This window comes from Zophobas morio, unplaced genomic scaffold (assembly GCF_036711695.1).
Source record: "Zophobas morio isolate AGI-343-1 ecotype UQ-CSIRO unplaced genomic scaffold, CSIRO_AGI_Zmor_V1 ptg000058l, whole genome shotgun sequence".
Taxonomy (NCBI): domain Eukaryota; kingdom Metazoa; phylum Arthropoda; class Insecta; order Coleoptera; family Tenebrionidae; genus Zophobas; species Zophobas morio.
This window is the reverse complement of record NW_026972163.1, coordinates 962916-982320: the sequence shown is the minus strand read 5'-3', so window position 1 is coordinate 982320 and position 19405 is coordinate 962916. Positions and strand designations below refer to the sequence as shown.

Genomic DNA, 19405 nt, shown 5'->3' with positions numbered 1-19405 from the left:
TCGACGTCTCATAACCAACAGAACATGTCTGTTTGTCCTCGGTCTCTCTATCGTTCTTTTGTCGTCTCTCTGGCCTCAAGCTATCGTTTGTCTGTTGTCTCTTTGGCTTTTGTCTGTCTGTCGTCTGTCTGGCTTTATTTTTAACATTAAATAATCCAAGTTTTTGGTAAATAAAATCAAAATTATATAATAACATTTTACAATTTATGCTCTGAAAGTCTACAAACGTTTTAAGGTTATTGTAAGCATGTAAAATAGTTTAAATTAAGAGTGTGTAGTTATGATTTATCAATACCTACATTAATATTTTATAGAATTGCTTATACGATATGAAAAAAAAAAAAAATGAATGAAACAGTTTGATTGAATGACTAAATTAAGATTAGATTATTTTATGGAAACTTGATATACAGGGCTGGGGTTAACAGTATTACGCTGTGTATATCTAAATTGATGTATGATTGTGTCCCCAGTAAAAAGTTGAAGACACAAAATTTTGTTATGAAAAACTCGTTTTAAACTAAGCATAGCATGCTTCGTTATCTGCATATATTTATTTTCACTTATGGAGTTATATATAAAAAAAATAAATTCACAAAATTAAATTTTATTTTTGTTTTGGATACAGCTTTGTAAAAAAGGATGTGGAATAACCACTTTCTAATAGTTTTTTGCAATAAAATATAACAAATTCGAAGAAGCTAAAACATGATGTAAGGTGACATTACTAAAATCAAGATAGATAGCTAATGTTTAAATCATAGCTGTGAATTGACACTTTGCTGTGGGGTTCGCAAGCCAATAGCCCGTTCTGCTACAACGTGACTGTCTTGTAAACTATTCATGAAATGTCACTCAAAGTACTACTTCCCTATTAATTATGGATAAGTTAAGTAGTGGATCACACGCCGTGGTCTCTCCGAGATGTAATCTACCGTCTACAGTAAGCGCTGCTCCTGACACTGATTAATCGCAACTCTGGCATATTATAAAGGGGTCATTTACATGCCGCTTGCCGACTTTTTCTTGTTATTTGAGGCAAATGATTCCTGCGGTTTGTAGTTATGTATTATCCCTCTTATTGTTCACTATCGATCCTTAAGTAATTTTTAATAGTAACATTGTTCAACAAAATTAGATACTACCAACATGTATTTTATTGGTGGCTGAGCCTAACAAAAAACGATCAATACAATTTAGTTAGTCTACCTTCATATGGACATCCCAGAAGTTCTATTCGCAAGCAAATGGTCCTCCTGTGGACACTGTAGGGTAGAATTCGCACTTTGCTGGCAAATACGGGCGGCATTAGTCGCTGGCTTTCTACGGTTGCAGTGTCACTGTTGCCTCGTAATATCTGAAAGTTTTAAATGTTTTTAATTTTAATATATTGTTGTGTATGGAGAGGTAAATAAATATTAGTCTAAAATGGCATGTTTAAAGTGTAGCATCTTGTGATTATATTAAAGCCGTGTAGTCACTAGTATTCCCTAGCACAAAAGTTTTTCATGTGGAAAAAGCTTAAGACCACTAAAGGCTTCCAATGACTTACGGAGCATTTAACACGAAACTGTTATTATAAATGGAAGTTACGTTTTCCAACGTTACGTATTTGCTGCATGAAAGAGTCAAATTTGAATTCTCGGCAAAAATTGTTTTTCCGTTTACTACCATTGTTACAATATACAATTTACTTATAGAATAAATTCAGTAATTGCAAAACAATGGTATTTATCGAAAATGCTGAACAGGTCAATTTACATTTCTAATTACACTCTTTTTAAGTTTTTTCATGATATCATCCACTCTTGCTTTAGTTGCGGGTAGTACTTGCATGATATGTGTATCTTAAATAGTATTTCCAATACACATTTTATCTAGCCCAAGAATATTGTACATTGAACACGCTTTTAACGTGTTTTTAACTTCTTTAAAAATCGTCATTGGAGCGTTAAAATGTAATATTCTCAAGAACTTTTGAGAAACTGAAAAGGAGCGTAAAATAGGTACATAGTTTTTACAGTGTGTGTCGTTGTTTGGTACAGATTGCGAAAAATACAAAAAATGTCTGTTTTACAATAATCGTTTATTAGATATCATCAAGTTGTAATTACAGAATATTTCAAAAATAACGAACTAACGAACTAAAAACAGGTCTCCCGTCTCCCGGATTGCATCTATATATTGCCTGCCATCTGCATCGGTTCCAGATTCAGCAGATTCACAGATAATCTTCGAAACTGCTGGACTGATTATTACTAAATTTTAGGCATATTTTAAAGGTATCAAGTAAATGGTAAATAGTTAACAAAAATTTATCTAATCGTTCATCACAAAAATTTATAAAAAAAAATATTTAACGTGTGTAAAATGTTTGATCTGTGATGTGGAAGAAATCAAAATCGGCACAAAATAATAAAAATTTAATTTGAAAACTACAAAACCATGAAATATTTTTCAAACGTTGAGGTTACCGTGAACATCGTAAATCGCTGTTCGTAATTCATCTGTTCCATTAAAAACCTTGATGAGGTCACCTTAAAATTTTGCATGAAATTTATACAAATTATTGTTATTACTGTAACAATCTGAAACTGCTCTGATTAAAGTCGCAGACAAAACTTAGCGGCAAAGAAATGTTATTTGCTTGATTGTCACGAGATTTGTATATATGTATAAGCTACACACAGACACGAGTTTAGTAACAATTCAATGTGGTAAAAGTTTAGGTTAACCCAATGATATCACTTATACGTCACATGAATGTTCAACTTGTGTCATTCTGTCAAGTGTAGACTAATGTTGCGATTCCACTTTGTTAAGTTTGGTCTGCGACTTTAATTTTAGTAACAATAATAAATTTTAACATCTTGTAAATTTACAAAAGAAATTTTACACTTCTCAAAAATATATTAATTACCTAAAAGAAACAACTAGGTTTCTTATAAAAATCACAAAATTTGTGTGTGTTGTAAAACGTTTTTTCCAGAAGCTGCATTTTGGTTAGTCTTTTAAAACTATCAAGGTCGCTGTGCCTTATTTATTCTAATAATACAATACGTAATTTACGTATGTTAGTCAATATATTTTGATTAACAATGTACCATGCTTACAATAACTATAAAACGTCTGCAAGATTTCAAGTATTCGGTTTTGCAATTCCTGATTTATTGAAAAAAAGAAATTAAGTCATATATTAATTGCTTTGAGTCACCGTTTTTCAGCAAATCCAACAAATATTACTGCAACGGTAAAGTAGTATAGACTTACCATATTATGTGCATTTAAGATAAGATTTATTCGGCAAAATTTTGACTTAAAAATATATATAAAAGGCAATTTCCCGCCCAGCCCAAACCGCTAATGCTAGAAATTTGAAATTTGGAGAGAATGTTCATTTTATACTGAAGGCATCGTTTAAGAAGGGATTTCTCGAAATTCATCCCCTAAGGGGGTGAAAAGGGATGATAAAATTTGTATAGGACCAATATGTCTACTGTAAAATTGACATCGTTACGTGAAACCTGGTACAATTTAATTCTCTTCAATACAAATAAGGAAATACGTATTTAAGCATTTTCGGAGATTAGACCCCTAAGAGGGTGAAAAGTGGTGCGTAAGTTTGGGCGCCTAAGTTTGCATAGGAACCATATTTCTACTATAAATTGAAATTTTTACATGAAACTTCGTATTAATGCTCTTCGACATAAATAATGAAACACGTATTTAAACATTTTCCGAGATTCAACCTCTAAGCGGGTAAAAAAGGGTATGGATAAGTTTGTATGAGAAAAATATTTTTATGGTGATGTTTACTTAAAACTTGGTATTAACGCTCTTCAGCACAAATAATAAAACACGTATTTAAGCATTTTTCCAGATTCAACCCCTAAGGGGGTGAAATGTGGTGGCTAGATTTGTGTGGGAATATTTCTATTGTAAATTTAAATTTTTACGTGAAACTTGCTATTAACTGTCTCCAACACAAATAATAAAATACGTATTTAAGCATTCTCCGAGATTCAACCCCTAAGGGGATGAAAAGTACTGGCTAACTTTGTGTGGGAAAAATATTTCTATTGTAAATTTAAATTTTCGCGTGAGACTTGGTATTAATGGTTTTAAACACAATTAATAAAACACGTATTTAAGCATTTTCCGAGATTCGAGAGCCCCTAAGAGGGTGAAAAGGGGTGGCTAAGTTTGTATGCGAAAAATATTTCTATTGTAAATTTACATTTTTACGTGGAACTTGGTATTAAAAATGCTTAAATACGGGTTTCATTATTTGTGTTGAAGAACATTAATACCAAGTTTCACGTAAAAATTTCAATTTATAGTAGAAATATTGTTCCTATACAAACTTAGCCGCCCAAATTTAGACACCACTTTTCACCTCCTTAGCTGTCGAATCTCCGAAAATGCTTAAATATGTGTTTCGTTATTTGTGTTGAAGAGCATTAATACCAGGTTTTAAATAAACATTACCATAAAAATATTTTTGCCAATACACACCCCTTTTTGCCCCCTTGGGCTTGAATATCGGAAAATGCTTAAATATGTGTTTCATTATTTGCATTGAAGAGAATCAGTACCATGTTTCACGTAACAATGTAAATTTACAGTAGGCACACTGGTCCCAGACAAATTTTATCACCCCGTTTCACCCTCTTAGGGGATGAATTTCGAGAAAGCATTTGTAGTTTTGGCTGGGCGTTGATAGGTCAGTCGGGACATTGCCTTTTCTATATATAGATTTTTTTCATGATTCCGCCCCTAAGAAGATGAAAGGGGGTGACAAAGTTTGTATGAGGAAAAATATTTTTATGGCGATTTTTACTTGAAATTTTGTATTAATGCTCTTCAACACAACGAATCGTCTACGCGAGCGAAGCCGCGGGGAAAAAGCTAGTATAATATAAGTATGTGGAGGACTTGAAGATTACCCGGACGAGTCCACTCTCTGATTATTATTATTACTTTGAAATTTGGACAAAGTGTATCAAAATACCTAGTCTAATTAAAACATACTCTTGACGTTATTTACGCCGAATTTCTTCTCCGAAACTTTTGTAACCGCGTGTACTTCACTGTTATTGCAAACTTATTAATTAAATTTTAATATCGCATTAAATGTAATTTTGCTTACGTAAACACCGACAATTTACTGGCAAATATTTTTTCAGATTTCGTAGAAATTAAGAGTCCATAACAATAAAGAAGTACATAAATACAGGGCGCATTAACTTATCCTTCGTCATACCTCTCTTGCATTATTTTTCGTATTTTTTTGCTATTTACTTAAACGTACGTAATTGCTTTGTGTTTCATTTTCTTTGTACACTTATCACGACAGACACAAATTGATGTCAAGCTGCTTTTCAAAGAACAATTCGTTTCTTGGCATTTCAGCCACGGTTGGTTGAAATACAAAAAATATAACTTAAGTTAGGAAACGATTTTGTACAGCACAACCAGAATAAGAGCCGGACTTAAACGATATCATCTCAGAGTATTGTATTTGCTGACAGACAATCTGATGAGATTAAAGATCTAGAAATATCTGAGGTTGCTTTGTGTGCGGTGGAAACCTTCTATTTGAGTTTTAAATTAAAATAAAGGCAGCACGTTTATCATTGTTGTTCATGCTGTGAATAGATAAGTATCTTTAGTTACACTCGATATTTAAAAAGTAAATTATTGTTTTTTACAATTAGATGGCTTTAAAATTGAAATTTTAGTTACACTAGGGAGTTCCTTGCTGAGATTTACTTATATAACATTAACGTATTAAATTGTAGCAAGTTTTATTTAGAAATTTAACCTGTAATTATATTTCTATCATATTTATTATAGAGTATTTTTATCAGAATAAACTAAAAATAAGAGCAATCGATATTATTAAGTGAATATCGAGAATTTATCAATGGGTGAAATAACGACTTATTTTAACGTTATTTTATATTAATACGACTGTTTTTAGTTCATTAAAATGACCTATAATTAGGTAAAACACAATAATTATTACTCCTATTTATTAGAGAGGGAAACAGATTATCTTGTTTTTGACGATTCACAAACCTATTTAGATAATTTCTTCTATGTCTATGTTAATTATTAAGAATACTGAAATGTTAATGAAGCATATTTTTGTGCATTTGATATCTAACAGTGTGCAGCATCAAAGTTCCATCATAATATTTATGTTAAAGAGCTGCTGTTCTCTTTACAAACATTTTGATCTAAAATAAATCAAAAACGGTCTCATTTTCTTGCAGGTGTAATTATACAGTGCTGTTGTGATTAGTATTACACTCTACTTATTTATATACTTATATAATTGATTATGCTTCAGGAGCGAGTGAAATTCTGTCTGAATAACTAATAAAAAATATTTTTTAAAATAACATTTTTTGACGTGAAAATTAATTTTTGTAACCAGCAGTTTTTACACAGTGACGTGGTTACGATTTTTTTAAATCCAACTTTTTCATTTAGATTTCTATAAATGTTTTTATTAGTTAAAGGGTAGTAGAGAAAAGTTGGTACCTTGCATAACTGTTTTTGGGACAAATCCTGTTACATAGAAAAAACAAGAGTCAAATTTCATTGGAAACAGATCAGGGAAGCCATGGTATCAAAAATATTGTTTTCATCTGTCAAACAAAAAGATTATCTATCTAGCAACAACATAAACAGTTGGTCGAATGTTGTTTGGACAGAACTTCCCTCGCACCTAAAGTACAATGAAACATACCCAGCATTTTCTAAAAATTATAAAATTTGATGTTGGGAATTTTATTTTTTATGAGGACCCATATAAATGAAATGAAATAAAGATATGTATATAATCTTAAAGTAAATGTAAAGAAGCGTGCTACGCGTATGTTTCAAAGGAGTTTTTAATTTACACAATTTTTTGATGACGTCATCAACATTGTTCTAGAATCTATGAGTGCGTTGATAAACCACAAGTATATAATCATAAAATTTTGCATATTGCAGAGAGGATTTATTCGGCAGAATTTTGAGATAACACCACCAATTTTTTTGGGGCGGAATAAATGAATAAATTTTGCTTAACGATTTACCCTAGTTACGATAACCTAAAATATTCACAAGATTTCAGAGCATTTGGTTTTGCAGTTTCAAGGTTAAATTACAAAACATTGTTATACAGTTTTGACTTTTTTTTCCAAAAATCTGATGTCTAGGGTGAAAATTCGATACGGTTTCATACACCACAAGTGCAGGAGTATCTTATTTTATAAAATTTACAGAAAACTTACTATTATAGATTTTGGAGACCATGTCATCCTATTGGTGATTGTTAGCCAAAAATTTTAGTTAGCGTTTAACTATCTACATGATATTCCTAATATACATACAAAATTTCACAACAATCGCTCCGGTAGTTGCGGAGCTTTCGTGTCAAATATAAATGGATGCAGACACCAGACAGACAGACAGACGGAAACGGGAGAACAATTTTTTCTAGAGGTCATGACACGTTGAGAAAATATGACAGTGGTTATTCACTCGATGGACTCGATTACTATATTTTCTTAGCTTACACTCGGGAAGTAAAAGTTTCTTGGAATCCAAGACCTGCAAATTGCTATTTAGAGTGTTAAATTTGACAAAAGAGTCCTTGTCACTTATCAGAATCATGTTGCATTTAAGCGAAGGCGAGAGAATCGAAATTTTAAAGATGTCTGTATCCAGAGCAATAAGTCATGTGCATTATTTAATCAACATTATCTTGATAGACCGCCAATCGTAGTAAGTAGAACAGTAAGAAAATTTTCGGAACATGGTCCTGCACGAGACTTACTATCTGGACAAAGTTTACTTAATTTATGAGTTAAATTAAGTCAATCCCGACGGGTACTTAGAGTTTTGTTTAGAGTTGATGTTACGTTGGAATGGAAGATTCAATTTTTTAATTAATATTCTCTTTTGGGATGAAGCCACCACTGACCACTCTTTTAAACGTACTAGTAAATCGCCATAATTGTCGATCTCAATAAAATAAACTGTGGACAGGAGTCTTAGGTTATAATCTGATAGGATCCTACTTTTGAAAGAAACGTTAACAACTTTGCGCCATTTAGATTTCTTAGGTTCTGACTGTGTTCCCAAACAGTGTCAAACCACGAAAATGGTGATATGCCCAAGCAAGGAATTTGGTTTCAGATGAGGTACCTCCATATTTTGGTGTGGAAGTGAGAGCGTTTGAATCATCGGCTCATCCGCCAAATTTAATGCCCTCTGATTTTTATTCCCTGAGTGTAAGCTAAGGAAGTATTGTAATAGGTTCCATCCGGCGAATCACTGCTTTCAGGTTTTCTCAACGTTTTATGACCTTAAAGTACGAGCAAGTAGGTTTCGCCTTTTCGTCTGATTGTGTGTCTATCTGTCGTGTGTGTCGATTAGTGTGCGACCGATAATTTAAAGCTACTGGGTCCGTATTGAGTTTTTACCTTAGAAATCACGATTAAAAAAAACTAACTCGTCACCACGATAAAGGATTCCATTATTTTAACCGTTGGATACGTAAGACTAATAGGTCTTTAGTTTTTAGACATCGTTATCAGATCACTGTTTTATACCAAGATTATAGTTACTGAAATAAATTTCGTAGATCTGAGGCAGCGTTTGGTTTTTGAATTAATTCTGGAATTTTTTTGTTTCCGCAGAGTTATTTAAACAACTCTCGAGTGAAACGTATTTTGCTTTTAGTCGCGCTTAAATTAAAATTTCACTCAACTTTGAAAACTTGTTTTTCATTGGACGATAAAGCTTTAGGAATCAATTATGTCCCATTTTTTTCTTGTCTTCAAATGAGTTAATAAAACCTTTGTTGTTTTATTTTGTCTGTTTTCTCGAGTACATCTTCTGAATTGTTTTTTTTTGTTAATTAAAAAAAAATTGTTGAATTCAAATGACAATGGGTGTTTTATTTTAACTAAAGATGACACTATATTTAAATGACTTACATGTGAAATACAGATTCCAATTAGGAAGTGCTTAGTTGATTCTAAAAACTACTGCAAATATCGTGCAATCTCGTTTCAGGTGGTGCAGTAAATTTCTCTCTGACTTTAATGCTATGAATGTGTTAGTTAATGTAGGAGTATTAATTAAAATGTCAATAAATGGCGACTATTAGCAACAAAGAGTTACTCAACATAGATGTCGTGAAAGCCAGGATTTCAATTACTAACATCTACTAAATTACTTCTGTATACATCTGCTTGGCTCAAACAGTTTATTATTTTCAATTATAAACTCACACATACATTCAGAAGAACTATTTACTTCAACACATAGTTTGAAAATTACACAGCAGATTTTAATGGAGAATATTTGCCATTTACAGACTAGCGAATAGAACTAGCAAAAAAAAAATGCAGCAAGACGCTGGAAGACGTAGAGGAATAAATATCTCCGTTACTGTAAATAAAACACTAATAACGGCAGCGATTTGGTTATATCTTGGATCTAAATAGCAGCATGACGATACCGAGATAAAACGACAAAGTTGTGTATCGGGGTCATGAATATCTCGTTTTGAAAGAGGAGAATCGTTTTTGTGCTGATATCCAGACGCATTGACCCGAGCGACGGTCACTGATGGGACGGCTGATCACGGATGTTTCCGCAAACTGAGTCGAAATTGACTCGTAACGATCAGAATATTCGCTTGCGTGCTGCTTTGATAGTTGGCGATTTGTGGAAGTCACCGTTTGATACAAACAATCAAGATAAAAATATGTAGGTTGCGTGGGTACAATTGCATTGCTTTTAGGGATATCCATAATATTAATTGGGTATAATTTGTAAAGGAAGTAAGTATAACTAGAACGCAAGTAACTTTGCGTATTGAATTTAGTATGCATACAAAGTTACAAATTTATAATATACACCTGTAGTATTTTTTTTATGAAATAAAAAAAGAAAAAAAAATCAATTACATTCAACAACGATGTTTTCTTTAAACACAGAAAAATTATAATTGCATATATTAAAAACCATGTAGCCGGGGCAGCTAATTGTAATATGACCTTTGTAATAAGCTCTAACTGTTACATTTCGGTTTCTACAAGAATTAGTCACCACAAGTATTGTGCAACCGATTATGCGTTTTGGAAAGTTAGGTTTTACTATTCCATTCTCCCTCGGTGAAAAAGAGAAAAATATTTGTCGGTCTTATTGGAATTTTGTCCTCTAGTAGTAAGAAGCAACAGACGATAAACGTCAAATTATTAATAAAAAGTTACACCATTAGAGCAATTTGTGTAAATTGGACTGTTATTTTAGTTTTGGTGTATTAATCGAATAAATGTTGGACTTTTCAGGGAACATGTTTGCGATGCGTTATGAATACATAAAATACCACAGGTTATTTTTAGGTTGTATAAACGTGTGAGTGAAATTTGGAACAAACAACATACAGTAAGAAGTGTGGGCCTTCGGAAAACGTAGTTGTTTGTCTCAGAGAGGAACTTTAAATCAACAAGTGTTCCATAGACCAGATATGTTCAAATAATTAACGTCGCAGACAAAACTCAGCGACAAGGTGGATTCGTACTAATAGTTTACACTTGATTTGTCAAAATTTTGAAGCTTTAGTCGCTACATTTAAATGTCAAATCAGAATGATACAAGTGACACATAATGGGGATTTGAACATTTACTTGATGTATAAGCGACACTTTTGAGTATAGCTTATAGACAATATGGCAAATCGTCAGTTTAGTTATACAATACAACTGAACCTCGCGTCGGGTTGATTTGACTTCAGGTGACTAAATGTACGGTACAAAAATGAGTTTGAGGTTCGACGAACGAGTGGCTTTAATCATCCAAGGGATAGAGTTGCGTACAACGTTTTGATACACAACGCAATGAATTTAAAAATCGCCAAAAAATAATTATTCTATTTTTGACAACCTTGACAAAAAAATGAAAGTTGTTGCACTGGTACGTAGGTATTTGATTTAGAATAGAATTTAAAAAATATTATCACGTTAACAACAGTGTAAATATGAGTAGTCATATCAGAATTAATTTCTAATTTTTAAAATAAAAATGGAAAATCATTCGGAAGAAGTTTCTGGAAAAATATTAGCGGTGGCTGACGAAGCTATAAATAAACTCCTGCCTCAGAAAGAGAAAAATCGAGTATCAGTTGTTTGAAATCTGAAAGAGAGAAAAGCAGGCAACTTTAATTAGGTAACGAGACAGTGATGCTGGCGTCTTTGAGCGAAGAGGTAGTTATGTTATTGCACAGCTTGAGCTACGTTCTTTTCGGACTAAAACATATCAATCCAGTTCCATGTAATTCAATATTCCATGATCAAAAAGATCTTTTTAATTAGTAAAAAAAAAGTCAAATACACATTAGTTCATACGGAAAATTGATCACCTTTCTGAAAATTAATAGTGTTGGTCACCAGCCTAAGAAAGCAATGCTATTATCTAGGAAAAACGTGCTTCAGTTTAAAGTTCTTAATGAGATGAACTTAATGATTAACTAAGAAAATTACATTTTTACTTCCCGAGCGTAAGCAAAGGAAGTATGGTAATCGCATCCGTCGGCCGACTCTCTACTTTTGAATTTTCTCGACCAATCTCCTAGACGACGAACAAATAGGTCTCCCGTTTCCGTCTGTCTGTCCGTCCGTCTGTCCGTCTGTCCGTCGTCTGCCGTCCCGGATTTTTATTAGACAGATAATCTTCGAAGGTACTGGGTCGATTGTTGTCAAATTTTGTATTTATATTAGGTGTATTATGTAGATGGTAAAACCAAAATTTGTCTAATCATCCCCACCACTAATGTCATGACGCCATTTCAAAATTGTACATAGTAATTGGGTTTTAAATTGTATTTCCTATCAAATAACACATGTCTTACACATGTAGTTTATGACTCCGAATTGAAATTTTACCCGAAACGTCCAGATTTTTGGAAAAAAATCAAAAGTAGGAAACAACATTTCGACATTTAATTTGGAATCTACAAAACCGAATGCTTTGAAATTTTCCAGATGGTTTACAGTTATGATAGGCGTGATAAAATTTTAATCACAATATATTTACTTACTCCCTCCAAAAAATTGATGAAGTCAGCTCAAAAGTTTGCCGAATAAATCCTATCTAAAATGTACAAAATATGATGAGTCTGTACTTGTGATTTACCATTACATTCATATTTTTTGGATTTGCATATACAAGGTGACTCAAAAAAATTAATGAATGCGTAAATTTATTTTAGTGATTTACTCAGGAACTACAAAACCGAATGCTCTAAAATCTACTGCGAAAAAAAACATAATAGGCATGCAGTCGTCACGTTTCCGGCAGCGAGGGAAGTACTGTCTAAACACTTTAGACCAATTTTTGCTTTCTACATTAGCCATGTTTTTAAATTATAGGTTATTCCTTTATTTGGAAATTTTTTAAGTTGTTGAAGGGAGGACTCGCAAATATGCCAATAAATGATTTAGAAGACAAAGGGCGTGTGTTCACAGTGATTAATGACGAAAAAATTTCAGGTTTGGAGTTGTGTAGAAAATATGCTCTTTTACGACCACAACAAGTAGGCTATCGTCGTTGAACACAATTACGCAGTATTTTCAACTTCCCTGCGCAAACAAGTTTACTGGCCACATTTTCCACAGGACTTCTGCTGCGTTACTAGTCTATAATGGAGATGATATCGCATGAAGAGAAAAAAGACACAAAGACTGGAAAAAGACTTCTGTCGTCGAAGGGTACTTGGAAGACTCGATCACATCAAAAATCAAGATTGCCCAATTAATTTCGGGTTGAGAAGAACACTCTAGACGCTATGATAGTTTACTGGTAGCTTCATCGTCATCAAATAACCCTATAGAAAAGAAAATCAATACGATTTCTAAAGCAACACCATTTGATGAGTGTGCTGAACAGAATTCCGGAAATGATTGTGAAATTGGGAACAATTTGTCCAAATTGTCTATTATTTTATCATTATTTCTGTTCGATGTACCCCTTCTATTTATAGTCTTTGTTTGATTATCGTAAAATTTTTAATGAAGAATTTGCGAAATCAACAAATCGATTACACAAAAGTATTAAAGGTAAGTATTTTCAGCTGAGTGATCTACTTATTTCCTCCAAAAATTTTATGACGTCATTTAAAAATATTATTATGTATATTTTACTTGAAACATATTGTATGACTCTTCTTTTACTTGTGGTTTGATTATCCAGACTTTTGTTTTTTTTTCTCAGAGAATATAACAAGCGTTCAAATTAGAGATGTACCGACTATAAGTCGGCTTTGTTAAAACCGGTTAAAATTGGTTTAATCGACCGAAAATTGGTGTCAAAGTGTAGATAATCTTCCGCTAGTTACGATTCTGAAATCGCCGTCACGATATCTGGTCCAATAAACACGCAAAGCGAATTCAAAATTTCCAAAAATTTTCCAAAAAAGTGGTTAAAACTGGTTAAAGTATTGTATAAACTGCCCTAAATTGTGTTATTCTTTATTTTTGTACTGAGTTACTACAAAAAATTAAATGTTAAAATTATCCAAACAAATTTAACACATTTTTTGGAAAACAAAGAAACTTTCGTTATTCCTTTTATTAAAATAAAACAAGTTTTTAAGGTAGTCAGAGAAATAGAAAAAAAAAACACACCGTCTGTTGCATTTATAAACCGGTTTTAGCAAAGCGGAACAGTCGGCCGACTATAGTCGGTACATCTCTAGTTCAAATAAAAACGACGTCAAGCTGGCTTTGGAAATGTGAACGTAGAGTTTAGTGAATGTTAAGTTATGTTAAATGCTATTTATATCACCGTTAAATGTCATTAAAACAATGCCATTACACAGTGCAGTTTTAGTGCGAAAAGAACGTTTATTTTTCATAACAATAACTTCTATAAAAGATGTTAGAAGTGACCACCGTTTTGCTCGTGACAATTTCGACATCTTCTATTAACAGAATTTAAAACATTTTGTAACATAACGGTATTGTTATTGATTTCGTTGACTTTCTCTATAATTCGTGCTTGAAGGTGATCGATATCATTCATTGGGACCTGAAAAATTGAATTTTTGATGAAAAGCCATAGAAAGAAGTCGCACGGAGTATATGACAGGATCTTGGAGGGAATTCCTGCTCAGTACCTAGGCTAATTAACCGATCTTGAAATATGGGTTGCAGCATATTCATTGTTTCAGCCGCTGTATGGATTCTAGCTGCATCCTGCTGAAAATATCCAAAAAGTCCAGTTCATCTTCGTTAAGCGCATGAATAAATGGGGTAAGAACTTCTTCCCGATATCTTTGCCCAGTCAACGTCCCATGAAAAAAAATCGGACCAACAATTCTCCTCCTGCTAACAGCACACCACACACCCACTTTCTGCGGATGGTGAGGGGCTTCAACATAAAAATCTTCTGGTTTTTCAGCACACCACATTCGCATATTCTGCGTATTAACGTACCCGCTGAGGTGAAACCAAGCCTCATCGCTGAAGAAGGTTTTATTGAATAGATCACCATCAAAATTAGTCAATAACCACTCACAGATCTCTACTCAACGTGGATAATCAGTTTCAAGAAGTTTTTGGACGGCAGTTATGCGATAAGGAAATAAATGTAAATCTTTTCTTAGAAGAGTTTGGTTTGTTCCAATCGACACTCCTGTCTGTTGAGCCAGAGCACGTACAAGAAGTTCATTATTTCTTGCGCATTTTGAACTAATTCATGAGTACGCTTTTTTGGCCGACCACTTCCTTCTTTTCGCGTTTCTGCCGGTTTCCCGAAACAGTTTCAAAGAACGATGTAGCGAACATCTAAAGGTGTTGTAATCAACAACGCCGGGAAACTCATTTTGAAATTCGTCCCAGCAGTCGGCTAAAAAGTACTACCACTACCCTTCAATTTTTCGCCCATTGCGAAAATAAAATTCTATTATGAAAATCCTCTGTCCGGAAGTGAAAACCATTGTGTGTTAAATGCAACGACACTAATGAAATAAGTTCTTGATAGTTAAAATAATGTAATCAAACTGCGCCTCACGTTCATATTTCCAAAACCAACTTGACGGTATTTTTATTTGAACGCGTGCTTCTTGATATCTCATTAAAGAAATAGAAAAAAAAAGTTCAAGATGAAAGTTTTACGGCTATTTTTTTAAGAATTTATTTTTTTCAAATATAACATAAGTTTTTCCATATTGTAAAGGACCTCATTTTAGGCTTCACAACCACAAATTATTTCTGAAATTTCATCGCGACGTTGCCATGTTATTCCATTTTTTTTATATTTTAGCCTTTAACTGTTCACAAAAAATTGCAATAGGGTTACTATTAAAAGCTGTGTCACAATATTTTGTAGAAAGATAAATAAAAGTACACGCTTTGTTATGGTATGAATAAAATTGAGTCTTATTGTATAGTGTTAATAAAAAAAATATTATTACAATTTTCGAAAATCGATATTTCATTTTTTTTTGTTTTTGTTTTCTTTCTTTTTCGTTGAGTGTTTTTTATATTTAAGGTAGATAGTTACTAACATTCGCGCTCTGATTGATTATGATTTTCGTTGTGGTTTGACTCAAAAACAGTGCATGGAACGTTTCATTTCTGCATTTGATGATGAAGCCCAATCCAAGACAACGATATATCGCTGGTTTCAAGAGTTCTAATTTGGTCGTACGTCACTTCAAGATGAACCAAGAAAAGGTCGTCCTACAACATCTGTTGTTGCAGAAAATATTAATGCTGTAAGGCAACTGATCCAAGAAGACCGGCATGTAACACATGATGAGATTCCAATTGCAGCTTTGCACATTTCTCAGACCTGATGCGTTCCATTTTGCATACGCACTTGGCGGTTTTTTCTATATGGATACCCCATAATTTGTTCACTGATTAAAAAGAAGCCCGTGTCAAATGGTGCAAAACAATGGTGAAAAAATTCAATCAGGGATCTTCTAAGCATGTGTAAGATATCATTTTAGGTGATGATTCTTACGAACCGGAAACAAAGCAACAATCCACAGTATGGGTATTTTAAAATGAACTTTTGCCAACGAAAGTTGTTTGATCACGAAGCACTTCTAAATAAATGGTTGCATGTTTCATAGCCAAATCTGGTCATGTTGTCACAATTGCTTTGGAAGATCCTCGTACAGTAAATGCGGACTGGAGTACAACAATTTTCTTGCCCGAAGTCATTGATGAGTGGCGTAAAAACAACAGCAAACGTGCATTCATTCTGCATCATGATAACGTTACGCCGCATATAGCTCGTGTAAGAGTCGACTATTTACAGAATAAAGGCATCGAATTACTGAGTCATCCTGCTCATAGTCCTGATTTGTCTCCAAACCACTTTTTTACGTTTCGCATAATCAAAAATAAAATGCGTGGCCTCATTTTTCGTGCCCTGAAGACGCCATTGAATAGCCAACTTCAGAATGGAACAAATGTTTCAGTGATTGGTTTGAACATATGAAAAAGTGCATACGTAACGGTGAAAATTTCGAAAAACAATAAATTCATTTGTTTCCTCTAAAATGCTTTCTTCATAACTTTTCCCGAAATTATTCGTCTAGCCCTTACTTACTTGGAAATTATCGACGAGGTCTAATGGATAAATCACTTTATTAGTGTGCGGCAGTCAAAGATTGCGAATACTATCTTTGCTTTCAACTAAAACAAACTTTCAGGTAGAAATGTTTCCAAGTTTTATTAATTTGAAATATTAAACCTTTATGAAAATTGTGAGCTTAATTTAGAGGTTGGTGCCTTATCTCTGTTTAACTCCATCGTCTTAAAAATAGAAGATGCACGAGATGTTATTCTGTTATAAAGTAGCGCAATTCTGTCCAAATCAACCATTTATCAACAAAATGAGATAGGTTATATTTATTTCGAGATATTGATAAAATATTTAATTGAAACTTTTTTGTAGTTTAATAACTGGTTGTAGCTTAGTATAAAAACATGGTTGATAAACTGATATTTATGAGTAAAATACGTTTAAGGACAACCTGGAAGGGGTTGAGAGAATGCAAAAAAAAGAAACGTCATAAATGCAGAGAAAAAATAAAGCTATTTGCAGAATGCACAACAGAAACAGTAGTTGTTTACATTAACACATACAAAAGTGATAGATATAAAAGTCCTACATTAAGCTGTGTAATTTTAAACAGGCTGCAGAATGTTTTAATTTAAGTGTTACTGACATCAAAGTTTACCAGAATAAATGCGAAATTTTAAATATTAATATTATTAACTGTAGTCTGATAATAAATAGATTAAATTTTATCGGGCTACGCATTTAATGCTGGCATGCAAGCGATATAGTTTTCATTAAAACACTTTTTGTACAATAAATACCACTTTATTTTTTAATGTTTTTCGTTTCCTTATGACAGTTATAGGTATCTGCATATTTAAAGTGATCATGAATTTTAAACCTGAAGCGTTATTAATTATTAATTATATTTATTATAAATTCGGTTAAATTTTTGTGCACTATAAACAAACAATACATCTTAAAACAACACAGTTGCTAAAACTTAAAGATTCTGCATTTGTAGCAGGAATTAATTTCGCTACATTTTCAAGACAGTCAGGGTGAATAAGATTTAATTTTTGGGTTGATTTACAACGGCTAACCTAATTAAAATGAATTCAGTTGGCGCGTAAATGTAAGTATTTTTTTAATTAAGTAAACTTTAAAATTTATGGCGCTGTTATAATACATAATCGTACAACTAATTATCAGGCTTTTTGCTGTAAAACAGAGAGGGTTTTTTCTCAAATGATCGATGAAATTATCTGAACGAATTTCATCAGAAAAAAATGCTATTAAGTATACTCCACATAGCATTTTCATTTTGAATGGAAAAGAAAATAACGTTTGTCTTTTAAATGAAACTTTTCATAAAAAATAGATATTTTCAAGAGTTTATTATTTTTTTTATTACATGATTTTTTTGTAATAATGCTCGCAAATTTACTGCCATGTAAACAGTTTATTAAGAGAAAAAAGTGATCAATCAGTATCATCATTATCGACAAAATTTTCAATATACTCATTGTGTTGTTTAATTAGCAGTAAAAAGCTAATTATTCGACCGAGGAAATTTTCAAAGAAAATTTAAAAAGTTGTTAGTGCGAATAGTTTATTTATTAGTAGTAAATTCTCTAATATTCTCTAATATAAAACTAAAGCAAGAACCCACATTCGTAGGTTTTTTTAAATTCATACGTTTCAAATTCGAATTAAAGTTTTTTATAATATCCTGCATTTAATGTTTTTACTCACTAAATTATATCCCGTGTCCTAATTCTACTACTAACCCTCGACTCCCCTGCAAGAAATTAGCATATCGCTGTCCAAATGCATATAACTTTTTGATGACTTACTTTCATTTGGCACATAATTTAAATAAAATTGCTTTATACGGAAAATCCTTAAAAATGAAAAAAACTAAATAAAAAATTTAAAGATCAACAAAACTGCAAAATAAGAGTCTTTAAATTTCTTACATTTGAAAAAAAATTAAGTTTCAATTTGAACGAATGGTGGATGCGCCGGGCAAAAATCAGCATAAATGCAAATGTTATAAATAATGTTACCGAGTTAAATGTAATCTTAAATTGCTAAGTGCCAGTAAATAGACAGTAGCAGACAATTTTTGATTATTGCTTTTTCTTAATGAAAGTATTGTTATAAATTATTTGGGTTTATTTATAAAAATACGTTTTACGTAAAATATCGTCAATGATTAATTTTTAATTGAAACTATAGTTTTTTATTATCCACACATTTTATTTACTTATTTTTCTTAAAGAAAATGGACATACTTATATCATAACATGAAAAATGTAAATAAAAAAATTCTATCTAGTTTTTCTCTTGTTTTAAAGAAAGTATGTAATGCGAAATTAGGGTTTGGATTAAAAAGGGAATAACATCATATTGACTGACGCGATCAGTTAAAAATATTCCAAGTCGCTTCTAAAATGTGAAAAGTAAATCGATTGTTTGGTGTTTCGCGAAATTTCACTCTTGAATTTTTTATCGAGTTTGTTCCAGATACGTTGTACATCACCTTAATTAAATAAAATAAAGAGCTACATATTTCTTTCTTAGAATTTCGCTGTACACATTTTGTTTTAGATGAAAGTTTGTTTTTAGATTATCCAACACTTTGCGTGTTCAGAGTTTTACAAGTTTGGTTGGAGCAAACTGAGTTACCCGTTGAATCCATTCACGGAATAGGTACATTAAAATATCGATTTATTCAAAACTGCATAACCTTATTTTTACTCTGCTTAAGTGAACGAGTGCTTTTTGAGATAAATTTTTAATGAAGCTTTTGAAT

The 19405-nt window shown here is 32.3% G+C and overlaps 1 protein-coding gene across 1 annotated transcript in view; it reads right to left on the bottom strand.

The window, feature by feature from the left end:
- The window catches only part of LOC135143264 (discoidin domain-containing receptor 2-like), a 200038-nt gene that overhangs the window by 42549 nt on the left and 138084 nt on the right, over positions 1–19405 (bottom strand). The window contains exon 5 of the mRNA XM_064075137.1: positions 1210–1357. Coding sequence (XP_063931207.1) covers positions 1210–1357 — 148 coding nt within the window. The remainder of the gene's footprint in view (positions 1–1209; positions 1358–19405) is intronic.